General features: G+C 33.4%; 1 protein-coding gene across 5 annotated transcripts in view; it reads right to left on the minus strand.

The window, feature by feature from the left end:
- Nucleotides 1–9,860: 9,860 nt before the first annotated feature.
- LOC105220955 (myeloid zinc finger 1) overlaps nucleotides 9,861–26,023 on the minus strand; it is an 87,513-nt gene continuing 71,350 nt past the window's right edge. The window contains exons 4-9 of one of the 5 annotated variants that reach the window (XM_054230282.1): nucleotides 21,687–23,010; nucleotides 20,719–21,595; nucleotides 18,898–19,092; nucleotides 16,650–16,936; nucleotides 16,471–16,572; nucleotides 9,861–16,126 (exon numbers count right to left, since the gene is read on the minus strand). In XM_054230282.1, coding sequence (XP_054086257.1) covers nucleotides 15,581–16,126; nucleotides 16,471–16,572; nucleotides 16,650–16,936; nucleotides 18,898–19,092; nucleotides 20,719–21,595; nucleotides 21,687–22,163 — 2,484 coding nt within the window. In that variant the 5' untranslated portion in view covers nucleotides 22,164–23,010 and the 3' untranslated portion in view covers nucleotides 9,861–15,580. Of the gene's footprint in view, nucleotides 16,127–16,467; nucleotides 16,573–16,649; nucleotides 16,937–18,885; nucleotides 19,093–20,634; nucleotides 21,596–21,686; nucleotides 23,011–26,023 lie in introns of all 5 variants that reach the window. The other 4 variants (XM_054230281.1, XM_054230280.1, XM_054230279.1 and 1 more) reach the window with 4 other exon arrangements.

The raw sequence follows: 26,023 nt of genomic DNA on the forward strand, positions 1-26,023 counted from the left end.
TGAGTTAGCGTATTGAAATGAAAAACGGCTTAAAAAAGCCGTTTTCTTATACTCTTTACAAGCTTATTTAAAGCTTTCACTCAATGCGTTTCGATTTCAACAACGCTTTACTATACTCTCCGTATATTCTGAATTCTGAATATCGAAGTGACTTAAAAAAGCTCGTGAAAGCTTGTTTAAAGTTTCGGCAACTTCACGCATCTTTTATTTTCGAACGTTTTCTTATACTCTCTACATTTTCTGAATTCTGAATATCAAAGAGATATAAAAAAGCTCGTGAAAGCTTCTGTAACTTCACGTTTCTTTTATTTTCGAACGTTTTCTTATACTCTCTACATTTTCTGAATTCTGAATATCAAAGAGATATAAAAAAGCTCGTGAAAGCTTCTGTAACTTCACGTTTCTTTTATTTTCGAACGTTTTCTTATACTCTCGACATTTTCTGAATTCTAAATATCAAAGAGACATAAAAAATCTCGTGAAAGCGTGCTTAAAGCTTCTGTAACTTCACGTTTCTTTTATTTTCGAACGTTTTCTTATACTCTCCACATTTTCTGAATTCTGAATATCAAAGAGACATAAAAAAGCTCGTGAAAGCTTGCTTAAAGCTTTTGTAACTTCACGCTTCTTTTATTTTCGAACGTTTTCTTATACTCTCGACATTTTCTGAATTCTAAATATCAAAGAGACATAAAAAATCTCGTGAAAGCGTGCTTAAAGCTTCTGTAACTTCACGTTTCTTTTATTTTCGAACGTTTTCTTATACTCTCCACATTTTCTGAATTCTGAATATCAAAGAGACATAAAAAAGCTCGTGAAAGCTTGCTTAAAGCTTTTGTAACTTCACGCTTCTTTTATTTTCGAACGTTTTCTTATACTCTCCACATTTTCTGAATTCTGAATATCAAAGAGACATAAAAAAGCTCATGAATGTTTCTTTAAAGTGTGTTTAACTTCACGTTTTTTTTTTATTTTCTAACGTTTTCTTATTCTCTTCACATATTCTGGATTATCAGTGACTTAACAAAGCTCATGACAGTTTCTTTAAAGCTTCTGTAACTTCACTTTTCCTTTTTTTTCGAACGTTTTCTCATACTCTCTCTTATACATTCTGGTTTATCAAAAAATAATAAAAATTCGTGAAAGCTTACTAAGTTGTAAACAATTCAAGATGTAAAAAAATCAAAAATTTCGAAAGCTCAAAAAATCAATATTCCTTTTACCATTAGTAATATTTAAAAATTATTTTAAAATTATTACGAAAGCTTTCATCAAAAAAATCGATACCAAAAATTCTCTCACAACAAAGTCCTCCCAAAAAGCTTTCACTCCACATAAAAGCTCAGCTGGACTTTCTCTCTATTTGTTTATTTTATTTTATTTTTTTTATTTTATGGGTTTCATTGCTTATTGAGGCATTTGCTGTTGTTGTATTGTAGTTGTAATTGTAAAAATAAATATTGAAATTTGCACATATTTATATAATATATTGTTAATAATACATACATCATGTATGTCTATATCTTGTTACTATGTTTCAGTCATTCATAGCTGATACTGTTTGTTTGTTTGTTGTAGCATATTTTGGTTGTTGCTATTGTTTTTTTTTGCTTTTGCTGCAATTCTATTTGTATGCTGTATTATTTCACTATGCTATTTTTTTTTTGGTTTTAAATTTAATTATAAGTATATTTTACCTGCTTGTCTACTTTGATTTTGCGATGAACTTACCATAAAACATTATTATTATTTTCATTTTCATTTTTTTATAATTTATGTTGTTGTAATTATTGCACATCTGCTTAAGTACTTAAACATCATATATATATATGTATAGTTTAGTTTAGTTTAGTTTATCTTAACATCGATTACAAGCAAAGTATGTATGTGTATGTATTTATAATTATTTTTTTTTGTAATTAAATTATTACACAAGTCACCCTGGACCTGTCTGTCTGTGGTCATCTTCTTCACATTTCTTACCTTCCATTCACCTTACACTTTGCGCTGTGCTAACAGTCTAATTGGGGATTTCAAATGCTTACTTCATGAGTGTGTCGGTTTAAATGAGTGGAATTAGTTACAAACTTTTGTTTTTTTTTTGCAATAAAAAATATTATACACCATTTAATATATGCATATGTATATGTAGCTTGTATAGTTTTAATTATTTTTCATTTATTTCACTTACTTTTAAAATATGATTTTTTATAGCAAATTTGCATTTTTTTAATTATTTTTCAATGAAATTCAACTAAAATTACAAAAATCTAAAATAAATTGATTTTTTATTATTTTTAATTTAATTTACAATATTTAAAATATTTTTGTTTTCAATTAATTTTAAAATATTTTTTTTTGTTATTGTTAACAGCAAAGTATAAGTTTAAGTTTTGTTGCTATTTTTTTTTTTTTGTTCACTTGCTTTCATTACTGTCTATTGTTGTTGTGTACTCTTTTAAATATAGTTGTTGTTGCTGCTTTTATAATACTTTCTATATATATGTATGTATATATATACGCTTTTTTTCATAAATTTAAATAGACTTAATAACTATTATCACTATTGCAGAATTCGGCTGTTTGTTTGTTGTTGTTGTTGTTTGGTATGATTGTTTGAAATTAATTTATTTATTCATTTAGAATTCTCTGTTTTTATTTTGTGGCGTTTTTGTGTCGAGAAAATCAAAGAATTTAGCATTGCTATTGTTTTTGTTGCATCAGTCTAAAATGAATTGAAATTTACTTTGAACAAAAAAATACAGTTATTTAATACTTTTTTTCATTATCTTTCCAAAAGTAGTTGATTATATACTTGTGCAAATTTTTTGAAATGCTTTACCTTAAATTTTTATAGTTAGCATTTATTTTATATAGAATAAGAAGTGATAGATTTCGCTTTAATTTTCAAACTGGGATCTGGTGTATTTGCGCTCTTTTGTGTTGCAGTTCGGGAAGTTTATGAAAATTATGTGAAATTTTAGAGCTTTCACCGCAGCTTTCATCTTTTAAAGCTTTCTAGGTATTCATTGAAGTTTTGTAAGACAATTTAGCATCTTTCACTGTAACTTTTTTTTGCTGTGTACTTGAAATTAAGTGAATTTTTAGAGCTTTCACCGCAGCTTTTATCTCTTTAAACTTTAAAGGTATTTATTGAAATTTTGTAAAATAATTTCAAAGCTTTCACTGTAACTCTTTCTGATGTGTAATTGCTATTAAGTGAATTTTTAGAGCTTTCACCGCAGCTTTCATTTCTTAAAGCTTTAGAGATATTTATCGAAATTTTGTAAAATAATTTAAAAGCTTTCACTGTAACTTTTTGCTGTGTACTTGAAATTAAGTGAATTTTTAGAGCTTTCACTGAAGCTTTCATTTCTTAAAGATTTGGAAATATTTATTGCAATTTTGTGAAATTTGTTAAAAGCTTTAACTTTAACTTTTTCTGAAGTGTAATTGTTATTAAGTGAAATTTTAGAGCTTTCACCGAAGCTTATTGAAACTTTGTAAAATTTTTTAAAAGCTTTCACTTTAACTTTTTTTGATGTGTAATTGTTATTAAGTGAAATTTTAGAGCTTTCACCGCAGATTTTATCTCTTTAAACTTTAAAGGTATTTATTGCAATTTTGTGAAATTTGTTAAAAGCTTTCACTTTAACTTTTTCTGATGTGTAATTGATATTAAGTGAAATTCTAGAGCTTTCATTGCAGTTTTTTTTTCTTAAAGTTTTAGAAATATTTATTTCTATTCTTAAATAATGTTTAAGAGATTTCAATGCGCATTTTTAAGTGTATTTGAAAAGACAGTGGCTACGCTGGCTAGGTCATGTTGTACGAATGGATGAACACACTCCAGCTCTGAAAGTGTTCGATGCAGTACCCGCTGGAGGAAGCCGCGGAAGAGGAAGACCACCACTCCAAGTGCAAAGTGACCTGGCTTCACTAGTGTTTCCAGTTGGCGCCAAAAAGCAAAAAGGAGGATCGAATGGCGCGCTCTGGTGGATTCGGCTATAATCGCTTAAAGCGGTTTCTACGCCATATATATATATATATTTGAAAGAGTACGCGAATTTTTGAAAACTTCTTGGAAAGCTTTTGAGTGATAATCGGCGAAAGCAATATTTTTTACAATATGAAACCTCAAATTTATAAAAAAAAAAAACGGTTAGTTCAGTTGAAAGTTCTATAAAAGCACAAAATGTGTGAAAGCTCACAATTTGTGAAACCTCTAAATTTGTGAAAGCTCAAAATTCTCAAAGCCTTAAAAATCACAAAAAAGCGCTTTTATGTCACACAAATTTTAACATCAGCTTTGTTTTTAGTACAAGTATGTTTTAGGTTTTTTTTTTTCAAATTTTGCATGGCCAGTTTGGAGCTTAATTAGCATTGTTATTATTTAAGTTTATATTATGTTTATGCATTAAGTCAGGTTTTGCCTCTGCTTTATTTTTTGTGTAATTACACTTTACACTGGTGGCTAAGGTATACACATATTATACTCTCTTACTCTCTTTTTTTATAGGTTTGAAGCAACCCGCTGCTTCGCTTTCTTCTACCTCTTCTTCTGCTTCATAAAGCCATTTCTATAAGTAAATTTTTGTTATGATTTTCTTTATGAAATTGTATTTCTATCATTTTATAGTATTATATTCATTATTTATTCATGGGCGTACATTCTATAATCGGCGCTTATGCTACAGCTCAATTGCTTCAACTTCTTCCTCTTCTTCTATTTCATTCATTTTACAGACTGCAATTAATTATTTATTTATTGTATGTTTGTAAGTAAGAACGAAAAATTGTTGCTATTTATTTATAAATTATTTGTACTCTTGGTTTGTAAATTGGGCTATTGTTGTTGTTGTTCATTACTGTTTGTTTGCTTGATTTTTATTACTTTTGTTGCATTTCTCTTTAATTTATGTATATAATTGATTGATTTCTTATATTGTTGTTGTAGCTATTTAATTATAATTTATTTAGTTACAATATTTAATTTGTATTTGTTGTTGTGGCATTGATTTTGTGATTTTATTGCTGCATAACGAATTGTTTAAAATAGTTTGGGAGCTTGTGAAAGCTTTGCTATTTTAAACAATTCTCGAGTGTATGCTTTCATGTCTACATATTGTGTGAGTTTTCGCTGTGTTGAAAGCGCTGTTCGACAAGTGTTTAAGAATTTCTGATTTAAAATTTTTGAAATTTTTGTAGAAAGTATTAATTCAAAGCTTTTTTGGCGCTTTTCTTTATCATTTCGATGAAAGCTTAGCTATTTTCTCACTTAAATTGCTGTTTTCGTGAAAGCACCACAAAAGTTTTTCACACCTTTGTCAAACAGAGCTTTCAAAAGCTTTTTGGCATATCTGCTTTGTTATCATTTGTGTTGCTACAATTGTTGGTTTATTGCGTTGGAAATGAAAATGTAAGTGTCCAAAAATTAATATTGCGCTATTACAATTTTTTTTCATTGAGATTTTGAATTTTGCTGTTGGTTTTTTACTGTCTTTGAAGAAGCCGCCAGAATGTATATTCAAACCTTTCATATTATTATTATTCCTTAGTTACTTTTTTCATTATCATTTATCATTTTACGCATATTAGCATTTAACTTTCTTATTTAATTCGAGTGAAAAACCCTCTAAATGTTGATTTTATGTTTTATCAGATTTTTTTTGGTGTCGAGTCTGGTGCTTTTTGCGCTTTGATTTTTCTATAAAGTGTGCTATAATTTTACACGTTAAAGCGTGATTTTTTGCACACTCAGCGCTTTAGTTAAGGCTGTGTAATATTTGTAAAGTTCGTTAGCGCTTTCACTAAGCTTTTAGGCACATGAAAGCTTTTTTATTACCGTTTTAAATGTAGCTACATATTGTTTGAATGTAAGCTATATTTGTAATGGTATTCGTGATGTTATTTAATACCATAAGTCCAAGTTTAGTTGTGTAGTTCGTCAAAAGCTCCTCAAAAGCTCTTTAAGCCGTTACTTCATATTTAGATGTTTTTGACAAAAAGTTCTAAACTTTCACTCATGTCATTTAAGTATTGTTCTTGTAGTGTTCTGTAGAAAATTCATAGTTTTTATTAAGTCTACGTATTTTTTTGTCCAACTGTTATTTTTCATTTCAAATTTCGTCGAAATATTTCATTTTTTTTACTTTTGTCTGTTATGCTTTTTTTTTTTGCTTTGTCACGTTTGGGTGAAAATTATTTAAATTTTTGGAGCTTTCGTATAACTGTAATTGTTGTGGTCTTATATTCATATACACTTTTTTGATTTTACTGTCTAATAAATGTGAAAATTGCTAAGTACCGTTTTGTTTTTTACAAGTTCTACTTACAAAATCGTATAATTCTCGTATGCACTGTATGATTTGATTGAGCAAAAATTATTTCAATAATAAAATTTGCTTGTGTCTTTTACTGCTCAAGCACACTGTAGTCCCACAGTGGCTAGTGTTGTGCATTTGTTGTGATAACTACTAATATGTACAGTCAAGTTTCGGTAGCGAAATGTGTTTCGCTTGTCTGGTTGGTGATATTTTGTCAGTTAATTGTGTTTAGTACATATAAAATTTATTTAAGAAAATGAAAAGAAAACTTTAAATAATAATTTTGTTATTTAAAAATAAATTATAAATGGTTAAAGTAAAAATTTCGAAAATTTCGAAAATTCTTAGAATTTTTTTTCTCTTTCGGAGCATTTTTTTTGTGTATAATTTTGCATATTATTGCCTACTGTAGTTGCCTAACACACCAAAATTTTTAAATTTTCAAATTTTCTTTGTTTTCGTTTTCTATAATAATGCTTAAATGCGTTATTTTTGTTGTTGTTGTTGTGCTACAAAAATTTTGATTAATTTTTTAATTTTGTTTTTAGCGCCTAAATTTAATTGATAGTTTCGCTTGCTCTACTCTCCAGCTAATTTCGTTAATTTTGATACCATAATTTTGTGTTGTTTTTGTTGATTTTGTTTGTGTAACTTGTATTTCCTTATTCACTTATAATTTTGTTAGCATTTTTTTTCTTCTAAAGACATTTACAAAAGTTTTATAGCTTAATTTTACAGCTTCTGTTGTTGTTGCTACATTCAACCGTTACTTTTTCGTTAATTTTTTTTTTGGAATTTTTTGTTTTTAAATTTTTGCTTGTTTGTTGTTTACTTAAATTTCTTTTTCATTATCACAGTGACATTCAGTCTAAGTTTTGCTTTCATTAGAATTATAGCATGAAGTGCTATACCATAACTTCACTCAACCGCCGCTCTTCACAATTTATTTCTCTCGCTATAATTTTTTTTCTTTCTTTAAAACAACAATTTCAAACAATTTATTTATAAATTTAAAGCCAAAGGTTTTTTTTTCTTCAATTAACATTTTAATTTAGTTAGTTAGTAGCTAGTAGTTCAGTAAGCCGAAACAGTGTTTTTTTGCGCATTTTTCATAATTTCATAATTTACTTTATATCTAAGCATAGTTTTTGAACAAAATTTCACTAATACCGTCAACTTTAATTAAGGCCTAAAATATTTTTGCGTTTTTGCCAAACTTTTTTTTTCTCAATTTCTTTTACACTACTTTTCCACTTCACTATAATTTTTTTATTACACCTCAAACATATAGCAAATCATGCTTCTGACTTTATAATTCCAATGAAAGCATTGTTTTTGGTTTTTAGGTTTTTTCTTTACAATTTTTTTTTTGTTTCAACACTAAACGCCAAATAGTAGTTTTTTTTATTAATAATTTATTTATTTGTCGCCAAAATAGTTCTAAGCCGAAAGTTATAGCAGTTAATAGTATTTGTTTTTCATTTCACGTTAATTTTGTTTTCTTAATTTTTTTTAAATAATTTTGCGCCTAAAAATAATCAAAATTTTGTCTAGATTTATGTCGTTACCTTTACCGTTATAAAACCTTAAAATCCAAAACAATTTACACTTTTCACTTCCCACTTATTCATACTGTCTCAACGCTTAATCCTCACATCAGCTTTAACTATAAAACTTTTGCATATAATTTTGTTTTTGCTCCTTTCGAGATTCATTCAAATACCTAATTTCAACACGTTCCCAAATTTCTATAGCTTATAAGTATACACATGTAATATTTTATTTTTAATTATTTACAAATTTGTTGTTTCGCCAAAAGTTTTATAATTTCATTTCGTGCCAAAATTTTTGTCGTTCCACGCAAGCTTTAACCGACTGTCGCCAACCCAACATATATTTTGTATATTTGGGCGCTACTCGCTATCAATCGATGCCTAATATAAACAGACGCTTCTATTTTTTTTACCGAAAATGTTTTTGTTAATATTTCAAGTTACTTTACTTAAGTATTTAGCCGCAAATGTATGCTCCTTTAAAATGAAATGGTAAGAAAACAGCAGTTGGGCAAGAAATTTAAAAGTATTAATGCGATTCTTATTTATACTACATATAGATGCCGTTATAATGATTAAAATGTAATTTTTTCTCTTAAAAACGTGTAAAAAGCTTTTTGAAGAGCTTTCACATAAATGAAAGCTTTCATGAAAGCTCTGTTATGAAACAAACGATAGTAAATTAGCAATACAAGAAAGAAAATATAAATTTTTTTCTTTAAAACGTGTAAAGAAAAGCTTTTTGAAGAGATTTCACATAAATGAAAGCTTTCACGAAAGCTCTTTTGTACAAACATACCTTAGTAAATTGCATAAGCTTAAAGAAAATACAATTTAATAAAATAATTTTTAGTCAAAATAAATAAAAATATTCTTTTAGAAAGCTTTCGAGGAATATAGACATTAAAAATTAGTTAATAGATTAACAATATAGTGAAAAAAAATGTTAAGTATATATTAAAGTAAAGCTCACACGAATATTGTGGACTAATTACACTAAAAATGATTTGAAATTTTGAAGAGCTTTCACATAAATGAAAGCCTTCGTGAAAGCTCTTTTGTAAAAATGATCTTAGTAAGTTGCATAATTTTTGAAAGAATACAATTGAACGAAATAATTTTTAGTCAAAATATATATAAAAATAAAAATATAATAAAAATTTTTTTAAGTATAGTTTTAAAGAAAATACGAATGAAAATAATGGATTAATTATACTAAGAATGATTTGAAAATTTGAAGAGCTTTCACGCAAATGAAAGCTTTCATGACAGCTATTTTATAAAAAAAAATATCTTAGTAAGTTGCGTAATCTTTGAAAAAATTTAATGAAATAATTTTTCAGTAAAAAAAATTCAAGAAAATATCAGAAAGAGCTTTCGAGGAAAATAGGCAGTTTTGAAAAATTTAAAAAAAATTTTGATCATTTTTTTTTTAAGTAAAACACTCCGGAATATTCTGCACTAATTACGCTAAGATGATTTGATATTTTGAAGAGCTTTCATGTAAATGAGAGCTTTCGTGAAAGCTTTTTTGAAAAAAAAGTCTTAGTAAGTTGCATAAACTCAGAAAAACACAAATGAACGAAATTTTTTTTAGTGAAAATTATTAAATGAAAGCTTAGAGAAAGCTTTGGAGGAAAATACAAAGTTTTGAAGTATTTAAAAAAACATTTGAGTATATTTTTAAGTAACTCAAGAATATTGTGGACTAATTACACTAAGATTGATTTGACTTTTGAAGAGCTTTCACACAAATGAAAGCTTTAGTGCAAGCTTTTTTGAAAAAAAGAGATCATAGGAAGTTACAAATAATTGAACAAAATAATGTTTATTAAAATATTTAAATAAAAGCTTGGATAAAGCTTTCGCAGAAAATGTATAATTTTAAAATAATAAAAAAATTATATATATTTTTAAAATACAATAAAATTAAAATAAATTGCTACAAACCAAAACCGTTCGCAAATAACAAAAACAAATATGTCAAAAAATGTATATATATATATATAATTTTATTTAAAAGTATAATAATTTTCTTCTCATCAGCGCACATTAGTGTATTTTATATATATATGCAAGTTGATGCTGTTTAAAACTTAACTAATATTAGAAAAAAATAAAACAAGTGAAATTAAAAGTACAACTTATGCACACGTTACACGGCAGATACATATAAACATATGTATGCAGTTATATAATCCATTTACTTTATGTATGTATATATATAATTTATATGTACGTTTCATACGTACTTTGTGTGTGTCTGTGTATATATATGTGTGTTTGTGTGTGTGTGTGCTGTTGTTGCTGCGCTCATACTCATTATACTGCTTTAAATTATATAAATATTTACTTTTTTGCAAGAAATTATATTTTGTTGCTTTTCTTTCAATAGGAAACATGCTACTGCCTTTCGTTTGTTTTTTTAAATAATTTAACAATTATAAATGCTTTCACAATACAAAAAAAGTAAAATTAAAAAAATATTTATATTTATAATAATAATTAAACAAATGTGAAATTATTAAAATTAATTAATTTCTTTTTTTTACTTTTAATACATAAAAATAAGGCATATAAACAACTAACCACACGCGCAAAGGAATTTTAATATTTTTTACAATAAGATTTTGAGAACTAATGCGCTTGCTGCCAGGAAATTGCGCATAATTTTAGTATAAATTTATTAAATAGCTGCTGAAGCATGCTTATGTGCGGCTTGTGTGTTGTTTAAAAAATTTAAAAATTTTTTAAAATTATTTAAAATTTTTTTTTTAAATTTCAATCTGAAAAATTCAATCAAATTTAAATTTTTAAATTTTTTTAAATTATTTAAATTTTTTTCTTTTAATTATTTAAATTTTTTTTTAAATATTCAAAAGTTTTTTTTTAATGAGTTAAAATTTTTTTAAAATTATTTAAAATTTTTTTTATTATTGAAAATTTTTATTTACTTTTTTTCAACTCGTATCACGTGACATTACCAGGTAATGCCGCACATCATCACTGCAACGCTTTGCATTATTTATTTACATATATATGCCTGTATGTATGTATGTTTGCTGCTTTTTTATGGCACCTAACGAGTTGTTTTTTGTAAATGTTGTTGTATTTAGAATTAATTTTTTTTTTTGCATTTCAATAATCTTAGATCACACATAAGCATGCCTCGCACTTTTTAACTAATTTATTTATGCGTCTCTAATTTATATTTTTTTTTTTAACTTAACACTTGTTGTTGTTGTGGTTACGCGCTTAAAGTAGTTTACAAGTAGAAAAAAACCACAGCATAAAATTACAAAACTTATATCTCAATGAATGAAAAAAAAAATATTTTTCAATAATTTACAATTGGGAAGACATATGCGTAGGCTTAAATTGTTTTTTATACACGCTTTGAAAGTGTTTTTTTATAATTTTCTTTTTTCAAAAATATTTTTGTTAATAAATAAGAGTTGTAGGAAATTTATTAAAATAAGGCATGGAAAAAAATAATTAAATCACAATTTGCTGTGAAAAAATATTACATTTTAGTATAAGTTTGTTTGGTTAAAATAAATTCTTAAAATATATATTAAAGTTGAAAATAATAATTAATTAATAAAAAAACAATTATTTGTGACAAACTATTTTTTTTTGCTTCATTATAAAAAATTCTTTTTAAAATAAAATAAACAAATCATATTTTTTTATAAATTTGCTGCAATTTATATATATAAGGAATTTATATATATTATACAAAATATATATAGTATCAAGTTGAACTTAAAAGTAAAATGTTCGCATAAAGTAAAAGTCATACGCTTGACACTTGCTTCATGCTCATCACGCAGCTACTACTAGTACATAACTCAGCTGTTACTCATACGCCAACGCAACCCCCTCAAGGCATTCATTCAAGCATATTTGCTTGCTTGTCGCTAATATTGTTAAATCATAAATTTTTTTAATATTAAAAGATTTCATTTTCATATCACTTAAGCGAAAAAACTAAACTAAATTTACGAGTTTATTCGTTTTTTTTTTTTTTTTGCTTCAATTTCATTTCATAGAAGTAAGTGTTGCTTAGTACATAGTGTAATTAGTTGAAGTCATATGCTACATACTTATGTGTGTATAAGTGTTTATTGTTGTGTTGTGAGAGTGTGTATTGATATTTATTAAAAAAATATTAAAAAAAAAAATATTCTTATTTATTGCTAAATTATGGCTGTTTGTTGTAAGGTATAACCGAAATGTGAAATTTGATTTTTTTTTTGTAATTTGCGTGAATTTACGCTGAAAATTGCTCAACTGGCTTCCACTTTAAGCCTCAGAATGCTTATTGGAACCAGTAGCATTATAGTTGTTGAGAAATCCGAGTTTTCTGAATAATAAGCTTTTAAAAAAGAGCTTTTTCCAAACTTATTATAGCTTTTCAAAGTTTAAAATAAGCTTTACGGAAAATTTTCCGCTTATTTCTCCGCCAAATAAAACCGCTAGTAAATTTTTTCCGGATTTTTTCTTTGGTCACTGATGTAAGAACTTTTGAGCTAAAAGCTTTTCAGGAGAAATATATTTTTTTGCAATTGACATGCTGAAGCTGCATACTTGGTACATTATTTTAAATATTTTTACATTTTCTACAGACAAAATTTGGTAAAAATCAGTGAAAATCGAAAGCTTTTGTTTTTTTTTAAGTTCTTAAAAGCTTTTTCGAAGCTTAAAAGCTTAAATTGTGTATTTGGTTAAATATTTTTACAATTTCTCGTGAAAATCATTACAAATCAAAAGCTTTTCTTTTTTCAATAAAGCTTTTAACAGCTTTAGCGAAGCTTAAAAGCTTAAGTGACTAAAATGAAGTGTTTGAATTATTTTAACAAATTTTTACAGACGAATTCTCGTCAAAATGATTACAAATCAAAAGCTTTTGTTTTTTTTTAAGTTTTAAAAAGCTTTTTTGAAGCTTAAAAACTTAAATTGTATATATGGTTAATTATTTTTCAATTTTTACAGAAGAATTCTCATGAAAATCATTACAAATCCAAAGTTTTTCTTTTTCTAATAAAGCTTTTAACAGCTTTAGCGAAGCTTAAAAGCTTAAGTGACTAAAATGAAGTGTTTGAATTATTTTAACATATTTTTACAGACGAATTCTCGTAAAAATTATTAAAAATCGATAGCTTTTTTTTTGTTTTTAGTTCTTAAAAGCTTATTTGAAGCTTAAAAGCTTGAATGGTGTATTTGGTCAATTATTTTAACAATTTTTACCAACAAATTCTTGTGAAAATCATTAAAAATCAAGAGCTTTTGCTTTTTTAACAAGTTTTTGAAAGCTTTTTCGAAGCTTAAAAGCTTTTGAAGTTGAAATTTCTCAAACTTTATTGAAACTGAAATATAAAGCTCAAATTGAAGCAATTCTTCATCTAAGTAAACATTTTTGAGCAACTTTCTTAACACTCAAAAGCTCATTAAGAACTGCACAGCACTAAATTTCAATCAAACACATTTCGGCTTATCCTTTTCCTTATTTATATCTACTATTGCATTCTGGTTGGGCTATTGTTTGATTAAGTCAGTATTTTTTTGTGTATCTTGCTAACAATTGTTAAAAAAAATGTTTTTTAAACTTTTTTTTTCGCATCTAAGTATAATCAAAGTTTAGAGTCCTTTTCGAAAAGACTTTGTTGTGGTTACGCGCTAAAAGCTACATATTTATACATGCACTCGTATGTTTGTATGTATGTATATATTTAGGTATGTATGTATGGATGAAACGCTTTAAACACATAAGTAATATTCAAATGTGTGTTTGTGTTGTGTGTGTGTGTGTGTGTGTGAGTTGACAGTGTTGAGCGTATACATATGTAAGTGTAGTTGAAAAAATAATATTTATATATATGTAAGTATAGTAAGGTTAGAGTTTTTTATGTATTAAAATTAAGAGCTACATTTAAAATTTTTTTCTTTGCTTTTTTCAACTTTTTTTGCGCAAATTTTTTTCTGCCTTGCTTGCAACACGTTTAAAACTTAGTACAGTACTCGCTTATAAAATTAAGTGTGTGTAAGAAATTATATTGAAATTACAGTTAATATTTATATATATATATATGTATGTATGTATATATGTAGTAGATATATATATATATGTAGTAGATATATATATATATGTATATATATGTATGTCTGTTGTTATAAGCAGGCCTATTTAGTAGAGAAAACAAAATACTTAACAATTTAATTATAAAATAATTTTTTTTCTTGCATACATTTGCAATTTCCTTTCACATTTCTTGCTGTTAAACGAAAAAAGTTAAAAATAAAATAATTTTTTTTTTTGTTTTAAATAAAAAAAAATTAAAAAAAAAAATTTTTAAATAAAAAAAAATTAAAAAATTTATAATCATAATTACGGCGTAGTTTAAAGCAAATTGTGGCGCTAATAATGCAGTTATATAACCGTAGTATGTATATATGTAAGTATGTCTGTCCGAGCGCGCTTCTCGCACACACTGTACGGGCGTACTTAAGTTTGTATTGCAACGTATAACGGGAGTTATAAGTATATAAAAAAAAGTTGTATTGGTAGTGTGGTAGTAGTTGCGCCTAATACACACAAGAATTGAGTGCCTATCATATAACGGTTAATTTTTTTTTTTGAATTTTTTTCAAATTTATTTTAACGAATTTTCAATGCTAAACTACACTGCTTGCATTACTATTTTTCAACTTGTTATATAAAAATGTAACACATAATTGAGAACAGTAAATTAATTGTATGTATGCATATGCAGTAGGGCCCAACTAAATGTTGTTGTTGTAATTTTTTTAAACAATTTAGTACCTAGTATCTTTCAGGCCTATATATTGAGACTGTAACGCATGCGCACGTCGCACTTATATTCAACGCGTAAAACTGTAGCGAGCGCACAACGTTGCAGCAAACAGAAATTGAGTGTATATATTTGAGTAGCTGTTGGTTTGAGTGCACTTTTTCGCTGGTGTTTTGAGTAGTTTAGTAAATGTACCGTTATTGTTTGTTGTTACTGTTATTTTTACGCGCTCTTTCATTTGTTTAATTTTTTTTTCAAAAAATTTTTAAAATATTTTTTTTGCTTATTTACTGTTGGCTGCTCAATTCTAATCGTATTCTTCATATAATTAGGCTGCTGCTTGATGACATCATAGAGATCCGAATATTGAGTGTATATGGGGATGTATAGGAATAGCGTGTGACAGTGTGTGTGGTGGCGGTGGCGGTGGTGGTTGCACACCCAGCGCGCCACCACCTCCTCCGCCGCTATGCGCGGGCGGCAGGTGTGTGGGCGGTCCGCAAAGGCTTGCGCCACCACCCACATGCGACGCTTGATGCGCCTGCACTGGGTGATGTGCCACCGCGGCGGCTGCGGCTGCTGCTGCTGCGGCGGCGGCGCTCGGCAAGGGCGCCACCGGTGGCAATGTGATGGAGAGTGTAACGGTTTGTGGCGGTGAGAGACCATGTTGCGCGTGTTGGTGTTGCTGCAGCTGCTGCTGTTGTTGTTGCTGCTGTTGCTGTTGTTGCTGCTGCTGCGCTGCAGCGTTGTTGTTTGTGGCACTTTGTGCTGACGTTGGCACCACCACTCCTCCTCCACCACCAACTTGCTGCGCGCCACCATTATTTGCAGCTGCTGCTGCCGCCACTGCCGCCGCTGCAGCTGCGGCTGCTGTCGCTGTGGTGGGATGTCACTGAGCCACCACCGATGTCGGTGTATTCTGTTGCACCACCACACCCGGCGCCACCGAATTCGGCACCGTCACATTCACCGGCGCCTGTGAGGCGGCGCCACCGCTATGCGCCGCTGTGGGCTGTCCCTGCGTTTGAAACGTCTGCTGGAACGGCGGTCCATAACACTGCGGGAAGTACAATTCATTCTTCACCACCGACTGTTGCACAGCCGCATTCTGTACGGCCGCCATGGCGCGTGGCAATATATTCGCTTTGTTGTCGCCACCAGCCGCTGCCGGATTATTGTTGTTGAGGAATTGTTGTGCCGCATTCTTGGTCTCGTTCATCAGATGATTGGCCGCTGCAGCGGCGGCGGCGGCAGCAGCATGACTGTTGGCATTCGGATTGTTGGCATTGGCCGCATTCTGGTTATTCGGATTGCTTTGACGTGGCCGTTTGGTCGTGTTCGGATTCATGTGGTTGTCGATGTGTTTGGTCACCTCGTTCTCGGTGGCGAAGCGACGTCGGCAATTTGGCATTGGGCAGCAGAATGGACGATCGCCCTGTGGTTGGGAAGAGCGAATGGAGGAATTAATTAGGACTAAGTAGGATCGATATATAGAGTTGGCTATATATTTTCTTAATATGATGGAAAAGAATGATACAACATTTTTGTTAAATAAGAACTGAATAACAGATATGAAGAGTTAGAGCTTTTTAAGCTGATTTAAATGAACTTTAGAAGCAAAGGTCTGTTTTGAGCTATTGGCTCCAGAGCTCAACCTTTTTTGACATTTTAAGTTATTTATTCTAGGCCTAAGTGATTTTGAAGGCTTCTAGCTGTATATAATGGACCCACTGTAGTCTAGTTTCCCTGCTTGTGTCAAATCTACAAGTTTACAACTACCTGGTGCGTGCGTGTATGCTGATCCAGTATGGCCTTCTGACGGAAATCTTTGCCGCATTGCGCGCACTTATATGGCTTCTCGCCGGTGTGAATACGAATATGCTGTAAGAAAAAGAAGATTTTATATTAAAAAATGAAGAACAATCACAAATCTCATCATCATCCCTCGAACCACCCACCTGATTCAATATGGTGCGCTGTCGGAAGAACCGCGGACAGTACAAACAGCCGAACGGCTTCTCATTCGTGTGTATTCGCAAATGTTGCGTTAGGTGCGACTGTTGTCGGAAGCGCTTGCCGCACTCGGGGCATGGATACGGTCGCGACTCGATGTGTATGCAACCGTGTTGCAGTAGTGTGGTCTTCTGCTTGAACTCCTTGTCACAGATGGGACAACGCACGTAGAGTGGCATGTTGGCTGGCCGTACGCCGATATGCTGCAGCACATCTGGTAAGATCTTTTGCCCTGCGCATATGTGCACACATATTTTGTTTGTGTTGCATGTGGTATATGAAAAGAGAGAAATCACCAGAAAAAAATCCATATGAATCAATGTGCTTGAGTTGTGTGTATGACAAACAATTATAATATTGTGAGCTAAATAAATAATCGTAATAAATTAATAAAAATCGTAAAAAATTTGGAAAAAAGATCTGCAGGAGACCAATTGTGGTGAATTTGAATCCATTTGGATTGTATTGTTCTTGGAAGTTCGCTCATTCAGTCCATTAGACCTCGAGGTTTTACCGGCAATACTTACTCAGCATTAACGGTTGTAGCTTGAATAGTGATATAGTTTGAAATATATTATATGTAACTGTACTTTTATTGCTTTTATATTGTAATCAAGAAGTTTTGCTCGAAAAACTATTTTTAGGAAATTTTTACGAAAAAAAAATATTTTTATTTTATTTTTTTGTTTTCGTTTTTTTTTTTTTGATTAGTTGCGTCACCACTGGTTGAAGGTACACTGATTTTTTTTTTATAATTTTTCCAAAAAGTAGAAAAGGATTTTCACCTCAGTTGTTTATTTCTGTTTTAACTTCAGTAATCATTATGAAATCAAACTCTACAAGTCGCTTATCATTCCCGTCCTGCTTTACGGTGCAGAAGCTTGGACGATGTCAACATCAGATGAGACGACACTAGGAGTTTTCGAGAGGAAAATTTTGCACAAGATTTATGGTCCTCAGAACATTGGCAACGGCGAATACCGCAGACGATGGAACGATGAGCTGTACGAGTTATACGACGACATTGACATAGTTCAGCGAATAAAAAGACAGCGGCTACGCTGGCTAGGTCATGTTGTCCGAATGGACGAAAACACTCCAGCTCTGAAAGTGTTCGATGCAGTACCCGCCGGAGGAAGCCGAGGAAGGGGAAGGCCTCCACTCCGTTGGAGGGACCAGGTGGAGAGCGACCTGGTTACACTTGGAATCTCCAACTGGCGCCGAACAGCGAAGGAAAGAGAGGAGTGGCGCGCTCTCATCGATTCGGCTAAAACCGGCTAAACGGTTGAACGCCAATCACATACATACAATCATTATGAAGAAATTTATTTAATTTTGAAATTTTCTTCATAATTTATTGTTTTACTATCGCTGGTTGATTCGATCAATTTAATATTTTTCCGATAAAGTGCCTGAAAGTAGGCAATATCTATATTTTGAAAACAAACATAGTATACATTTAGGATGATTTTTTGTAATATATTTCTTTGAAGACGTAGAAAAGGTTTTCACTCAGCTGTTGTTTCATGTTTAGTGAGCACATTAGAAGGATTTAGGACGAACATTAGAAATTTTCCCAACTGGTTGATTCGACGAATTCAATATTTTTTCGATAAAGCACCTGAATGTAGGCTATATTCAACTTTTTAAAACAAATATAGTATACTTTTAGGATGATTTTTTGCAATATATTTCTCTGAATAAATGGTTTTCACTTAGTTGTTGCTTTATGTGTAGCTTCAAACATTTTTAGATAAATATGTCCAAGAGAGTAAGCACATATACACAGGACGAAAATTAGAAATTTTTCTAACTGCTTGAATAGATGATTTCAATATTTTTTCGATAAAGCGCCTGAATGTAGGCTATATTTAAATTTTGAAACAAAACATAGTATACATTTAGGATGATACCGAAATTGATTGTAACAGTGAGGTCGTACCTTAATATCGAGGAGCAGAAAGTAAAGGTTTCTCGAAATATTTTCATAAACTCAGAACTTTTCAAGAAAAATATTAATATAAATTATAAAGTTTTCTACTTCAAAGGGTAAATCGTTAAGCCTAATGAAGTTATATAAATATCAATAAAATAAATAATTAAATAAATATACATACATACATACTTAACATAATAGTAAAATTGTAAAAGAAAAGTAAAAAAACGACTCGGTATACGTACAGTTCTTATTACCTTTGCTGTCCTTAAAGTATGACGGATAATGTATACCGCCGCTGCCATCTGGCGTACCCTGTGAATCCTCATCATGATAACCACTACCACCGGCTATATCATTCTTCGTGTCAGTCTCATCACCCGGATATGGTACATCCTGTGGCCACAGTGTCGGATGTGGACCATTCTTGAAGATAAGATTCGGTGAGACATCTGTTTAACGGTACGTGTAGACGGCGTACGTGACAAAGCGTTTTTTGTTGTTGTTGTTGTTGTTGTTGTTGTGACGTGCGTGCACAGTTGAAACGAAAAGTAAAAATAGAAAATTGTCTTGTTAGTACGTGACGAATTTGGGCTAAATACCCCATTTTGTATGGTAATAAATTGCTGCATAAATGACTCGTTAACATTTGCTAAGCTAAACTACAATACATAAAATGGTTTTAAATGATAAAATTAAAGTTAAACGAAAAATAATTATTAATTTAATTGGAGCAGGCGTTGTGCTTCAGCACTTTTGGGGGCTTCCTTAGTATTGTGTAGTGTCTTTTTAATGTGTCTTTCAACTACTTTTGAGTAGGTGTTCTCTAAACGTGTGTGTGTTAAATAAAATTTAGTTTTTCTTATATAAAATTTGTTAAAAATATGCCGAAAAGTTTTTGCCAGATTTTTTTTCGCCTTTTCAAAATGGTGTTTTGAGGTTAGTTTTGGTTCTTGAAACTTTGAAAGTAAGTTCTTACTTCTTCCTAAATAATTTATTAAGTTTTTATAGTGTTCTAACGAGAAATTAGTTTTGTCTATGAGATTCTAAACTCAAAATTTTGAAACATAACGGATTTTTGAAAAATGTATATGAAAAAAGTTAAAAATCGGAAATCGTAAGTTAAAGGATTTACGAAACAGAACTTAAAATAGTACAAAATTCTTGAACTTCAATCTAGATCGGCCTTTAAATTTTCCAGAATTTTGACTACATCAACTGTTTCAATAAAATATTAATTCAAAAATGTTAATTTGAAATTTCAAAAAAAAAATTTTCAAAATAAAATTAAATTTTTTAAAATAATTTTTTTTTTTTTAGAGTTTGAAATAGTAAATAATTAATAAAAACAGAAAATCTACACATAATTAATTAGATGTATATTAAAAAACAAAAATTTTCTTTGATAAAAATCAATTTTTCTAAAATTATTTAAAAAAAAATTCAAGGTGAGATACATTTTTTTGGAGGTTATCTAACAGTGAATACTAGTAATTTCGAATCACTTTCTAACTAGAAATCATCATCTCAATTCTTTCTTCACACTGATCATACACTAACAAACTATCTCTCTCTGTCTCTCTCTCTCTATTTTTCATAAGATATCAATAAAAAACCAACACCATTCTGAAAAGGCAGCCATAACCCTCTATCAAAAGTGCATAGAGGACGTTTGCTTGTCATTTTTGAAATTTTGAATTTTGCAGGGACATTAGCAGGATTCTTGTTGTGTCTCAGAGCTGACGCTAGACTAGCATTCGCTATATATATCTCTCTCACTGTCTCTCTTAGCAACTCTACTACAGTAAATGCAAGTAAGAGCCTCAACTAGCTGACTAACTAACTGTCTGTATGTAACTACACATGAATATGCATATAACTGTGTGTGTGACTGTAACTGTATCGCTAGCTATAACTTTATCACTGCCACTGCCTAAATAATCAAATTCTGCAAATTTGCAATTTGTTCAATTGTTTCAATAACTGTCGCTCGCCTTGGTGGGTGCGCACATGTTGATTGAGGATGGCCTTCTGGCGAAAGTGCTTGCCGCACTCTGGGCATGCGTAGGGCTTCTCACCCGAATGGATGCGTATATGTTGGTTGAGTATCGCCCGCTGACGGAAGCTGCGCGAACAATAGCCGCACGTGAACGGCTTCTCATTGGCATGTATGCGTAAATGTTGTGTGAGATGCGATTGCTGACGGAAACGTTTGCCACACTCCGAACATGGATAGGGACGCGCGTCGGTATGGATGCGATCGTGCTGCAGTAGTGTGCTCTTCTGTTTGAAATCTTTGCCGCAGGTCAAACACTTGAACAGGCGCAAATCGCTGTGCGGTTTTGGCGGTTTATTGGGATTCGGATGACGTCCACGTCCGCTGCCGGTGCCGGTACCTGTGCCAGTACCACCACCACCTGTGCCAGTGCCAGTGCCATTGCCGTTGCCGGTGCCACCGGTAGCGCCGACTGCACCATCTCCGCCGGCGCCATTGCCATTCGCACCGCCGTTGTGTGCATTGCCGCCATTACCGCCAGCGCCGCCATTCTGCTGACCATTATTGCCTTGTTGATCACCACCGCCACCAGCGCCGGGCAGCAGTTCGGGCATGGCATAGCCCTCGAGACCGCCATTCTGTTCCATGGCGTTCGCCATGCCCGGCAACACCGGTTTGTTGAGATAGTGCAAGGCCGGAAAGCCGGGTGGCGGCAGCATAGCGCCTTGTGGCGCTGGATGACGTGGCGCATAGTAGCCGCCGAGTTCACCGCCCTGCGGCGTTTGGAAGTTATCGTTAGGTTGACCCGGTTGCGAGGGACCACCATTCTGTACGTGTTGCTGCTGTGGATTCCCCGTGCCGCCGTCGCGGCCCGAGCTCTGATGTTGTTGCGGGTCATTGTTGCTTTGGTTTGGATTGGATTGCGCCGAGTTCTGTTGGTTGGCCTGCAGATTGGCGACCTGCAAGTAAATGCAAGCATGCAAATTATTAATGAAATAAATTATGTAAGCTTTACAGCTACTACGCCGCTACTCTGCAGTATTTACCCACCTGATTCATGGTGACATCATCGTCGGGTGGTCCGCCGCCATTGACGCGCTGTTGCGGCGGATATGGACTCGTTGAGGGCGAGCCCTGCTGCCGCCCCACGCCATCGCCGTTCTCGCGCACATTCGGATCGCCCGTGGGACTTTGCGGCTGTTGGCCCTGTTGTTGTTGCTGCTGTTGTTGCGCCACCGCCGCAGCGGCTGCTTGCGCGGCACTCGCTATCTGTGCGGCTGGATTTTGTCCATTCTGTTGTTGTTGCAAATGTTGCTGCGCCTGCTGCTGTATGCCCGGATACATTTCGCTGCCCCACTGTGCGGCCGAACCGCCAATCGCGGCCGGATTGCGTTCGCCATCCTGTGAGTCCTTGTACAGCACATAGGGCTGGCCCGTGTCTTGCGTGATGCAATACATTATTTGTCGCGGTACCTTCAATCCAGCGGCGATGCAAGCCGCAAACGATGCGGAGAAATTGATCGCCATGTCGCTGGAGGAAGGTGTGTGTGAGTGTGTGTGTATTGTGATTGTTGCTGCTCCCTCTGTGGTGTAAACAATTCAAGCGTTTTGGATTTGTAAAGCTGCTGGGAGCGTATATTTTCCTATTTGCGTGGAGTGCTCAACTCCTTTGGCGTTATTTACGTTAATTTAACGGTAAATTTCAGTGTTGCAATTACACTGTCTGTTGTTATTGCTCGGCAAAGCCCATTTTCAACGTGTACATGCAATATGCTTTAACTGCTCAGCTGCTCTTTCTTTAACTGATTTGCCTGTTGTTGTATTTCTTGTTTCATATAATGCGCTTCATTGGCTTATTGATGCGCTTAGTACTCGCTTTGAAACACTTGTTGTTGTTCTGTTCACAACTCCTGTTTCAAGTGCTTACTTATTACTGTTGTTGTTGTATTTGTTGTTTTCAAGGGGTTACTCATATTTTGTTGGTGTTTCTGCTTTGATTGCAAGGTTTTTATTATTTTATTATCGTGCTTTATTGACTTTCTCCTCAAACCTGGTGTTGTTTTTTAATTTTATGCTCTGTTGTTTTTGTTTTATTATTTTTTTTCACATCTGTGTTAAATGATTTTTATGTGATTTTATTATTTTATTTTTTTATTTGACTTTACACTCTAATTGTTATTCTCTTATATTCGCGCTAAAATCTTTACTTTTAGTCCAAAATTGTTGTGTTTTTGTATCTAAAGTTAAAATCTTTCGCTTTTCATGAAATGTTTTCTAAATTTGCTTTCTTGTTTTTGGAATTTCAAAACAGCTGGCCAGTTTGTAGTTGTTGTCCGCTGACTGTGTCCCTCTTACGTGATTGACAATATTGTTTCTGAAAATATAGAAAAAATATGAAAATGTTAAAGATTTAGTTTTCGAGGAATTTTGTGGAAACAATGGATTTTTAATATCAATATTTCTAAAGAAGATACTACATGTTTTTTGTATTAATTTAATAAGAAAAACATTTTCTGTAATATAACTTCATAATGAATATATAATAACGAAGCAAAAAAACTATTTCAGCAACAGTAGAAAGCCTCACTTAGACAGCTTCGACTGCCCTTTGTGACACACACATACTCCTGACGGATCGCTAAGACATCGCTATCTATTCGAAAAAGCGCTTGAACTCTATTATAAAGTTCTTAAGCCGGCTTATGTCTATTCCAGTTCGCTGGGTTCGCCGAAAATGTTTTTATCCAAGTCTGGCGAATGCTGGACATTGAAGAAGGAAGTGCTTGAATGATTCCTCTTCGCTTCCCCAACCTCACCGCAGGTGTGCTTATTGGACAGTGACCAGTAAGTACACCAATCTTTGCGGTGAGATGAACCTTCCTAAGCGACAGCAGCTGGAAGGACCATCTGCAATACACCGTGGGCCAGAAAGAAGAGCGTGAGGCGAGCTCACTCGAAATCAGTGTGTCCAGAGCTCTAGTACAAGTGGACCAAGGTTTACCCACCGTTTTCACTCCGGCGTCAACGTATCTCTTGAAAGCTGGTCCGCACAGCGTTTGGCGAGCTCACTCGAAGTCAGTGTGTCCAGAGCTCTAGTACAAGTAGGCCACGGTCTACCCACACGCATACACTCCGGCGCTACTATTACTAGGGTACCCTCATTTGCAAGCTGGTTCACTTTGCAGTTCTCAGCAAGCCGGATTGCAAAGTAGTTCAGATAACGATGTTAGACACTCCTTAACTAGCTCAGAGCGTACTGTCGAAGGCCAGTATTGCCACTCTGCTGTTGCGATTCAGGAAAAGCCAATTTAATATAGTCTTTGAAGATGTTTAATACTTCTTCTAAGACCATATTATATTCGTGACTGAAATTGTTGAAAAATATCAGTGTGAAATGGAGAGTCTATCGTCATATTCGGTGTCTGTTTGTTACTCTCTACAATGACCTAGTGTTCCATAAATTATTTGAGAACTCCAGACTTTTGGTTGAATGAATAAGCTAATACGCCTAAAATTGTGCTTTGCTGATGTAAAAAAATAATTGCAAAAACATTTTTAGAAGAAAATGGGAATGTTAGGAGCGTTTTAAGTATCTACTTTAACCCCTGGTTTATCTCTTCCTTTTTATTTCAATATTTCGTAAATAAAAATCCTATATGGCGAATACGTAAAATTTATTACACTTAAAATTGCGTCTGCTTCCTGACTTCTGGGTAGAACCAGATAAATTCTTTAATTTTTTTATGTTATACCCATTTATATTGGAGGATGGGATCATGTGTAGAAGTTCACGCAAGTGAGGAAAGTTTTTGATTGTCACTCACTTGGGAGTGGCCAGAAACGATTCTTTTCCACATGGTTCAAGCAGCTCACGACTTCCGGTTTTAGACCAAGTATCCTCTGGGTAGCCAACAGACATCCGTTTGAAGGCGAGCTAAAGTGAGAAGGCGAAGCCCGCTTATGCGGTTGTGCGTAGGGTTTGGGACCCACCACATAAAAACACCCCCCAATGAAAAATCTACGAAAGCCTCGGATGAGACACCCCCCTTTTGATGACGACCCCTGCAAACGTTTTAAGGATAATGATATAAGGGCATGCACCTGGAATGTCCGGACCCTTAATTGGGAAGGTGCCTCTGCCCAGCTGGTTGATGTCCTCATACGACTTAAGGCTGACATCACCGCCATCCAAGAAGTGCGATGGACGGGACAAGGACGGAAGAAGGTGGGTCCTTGTGACATCTACTACAGCGGCCATATAAAGGAGCGCAAATTTGGTGTTGGATTTGTGGTGGGAGAGAGACTCCGTCGCAGAGTCCTGGCATTCACCCCGGTGGATGAACGTCTAGCCACAATCCGCATCAAAGCGAGGTTCTTCAACATATCGCTGATTTGCGCCCACGCCCCAACGGAAGAGAAGGACGATGTGACCAAAGATGCTTTCTATGAGCGCCTAGAACGCACCTATGAGCGCTGCCCCCGCCACGATGTAAAAGTCGTGCTTGGTGATTTTAACGCCAGGGTGGGTAAAGAAGGTGTCTTTGGCACAACAGTCGGAAAATTCAGCCTCCATGACGAAACATCGCCAAACGGCCTGAGGCTGATCGACTTCGCTGGGGCCCGAAATATGGTCGTCTGTAGTACCAGATTCCAGCATAAGAAAATACATCAAGCTACTTGGCTGTCTCCTGATCGAAACACGCGGAACCAAATCGATCACGTTGTGATAGACGGAAGACATGTCTCCTGTGTTTTAGACGTGCGTACGCTCCGAGGACCAAATATAGACTCGGACCATTATCTGGTCGCAGCGAAGATACGCACCCGCCTCTGTGCAGCAAAGAATGCCCGTCAACAAACACACGGAAGGTTCGACGTCGAAAAGCTGCAATCGCAACAGACAGCCACGAAATACTCTACTCGACTTGCACTCCTGCTCTCTGAGAGCACTCATCAGCATCTCGGTATAAGGGAACTGTGGAACGGCATCTCAAACTCACTGCGTACCGCTGCAGCCGAAACAATTGGTTTTCGGCAACGACAAAAAACAAGCTGGTACGATGAGGAGTGCCGTCTCGCAGCGGAGAGAAAACAGACTGCCTACCTCGCAACATTGCAAACGACCACAACACGTGCGGGATGGGATAGATACCGAGAGCTGAAGAGGGAAGCGAGACGCATTTGCAGACAAAAAAAGAAAGAGGCCGAAATGCGTGAGTACGAAGAGCTTGAGAAGCTGGCAGACAGAGGGAATGCTCGAAAATTTTATGAAAAAATGAAGCGACTTAACGAAGGTTTCAAGACCGGAGCATCCTCATGTAGAGACCAAGGTGGTAATCTGGTAACCGATGTCCAGGGCATACTGGGATTATGGAGGGAACACTTCT

The sequence above is a fragment of the Zeugodacus cucurbitae genome, chromosome 4, assembly GCF_028554725.1.
Source record: "Zeugodacus cucurbitae isolate PBARC_wt_2022May chromosome 4, idZeuCucr1.2, whole genome shotgun sequence".
Classification (NCBI taxonomy): Eukaryota; Metazoa; Arthropoda; class Insecta; order Diptera; family Tephritidae; genus Zeugodacus; species Zeugodacus cucurbitae.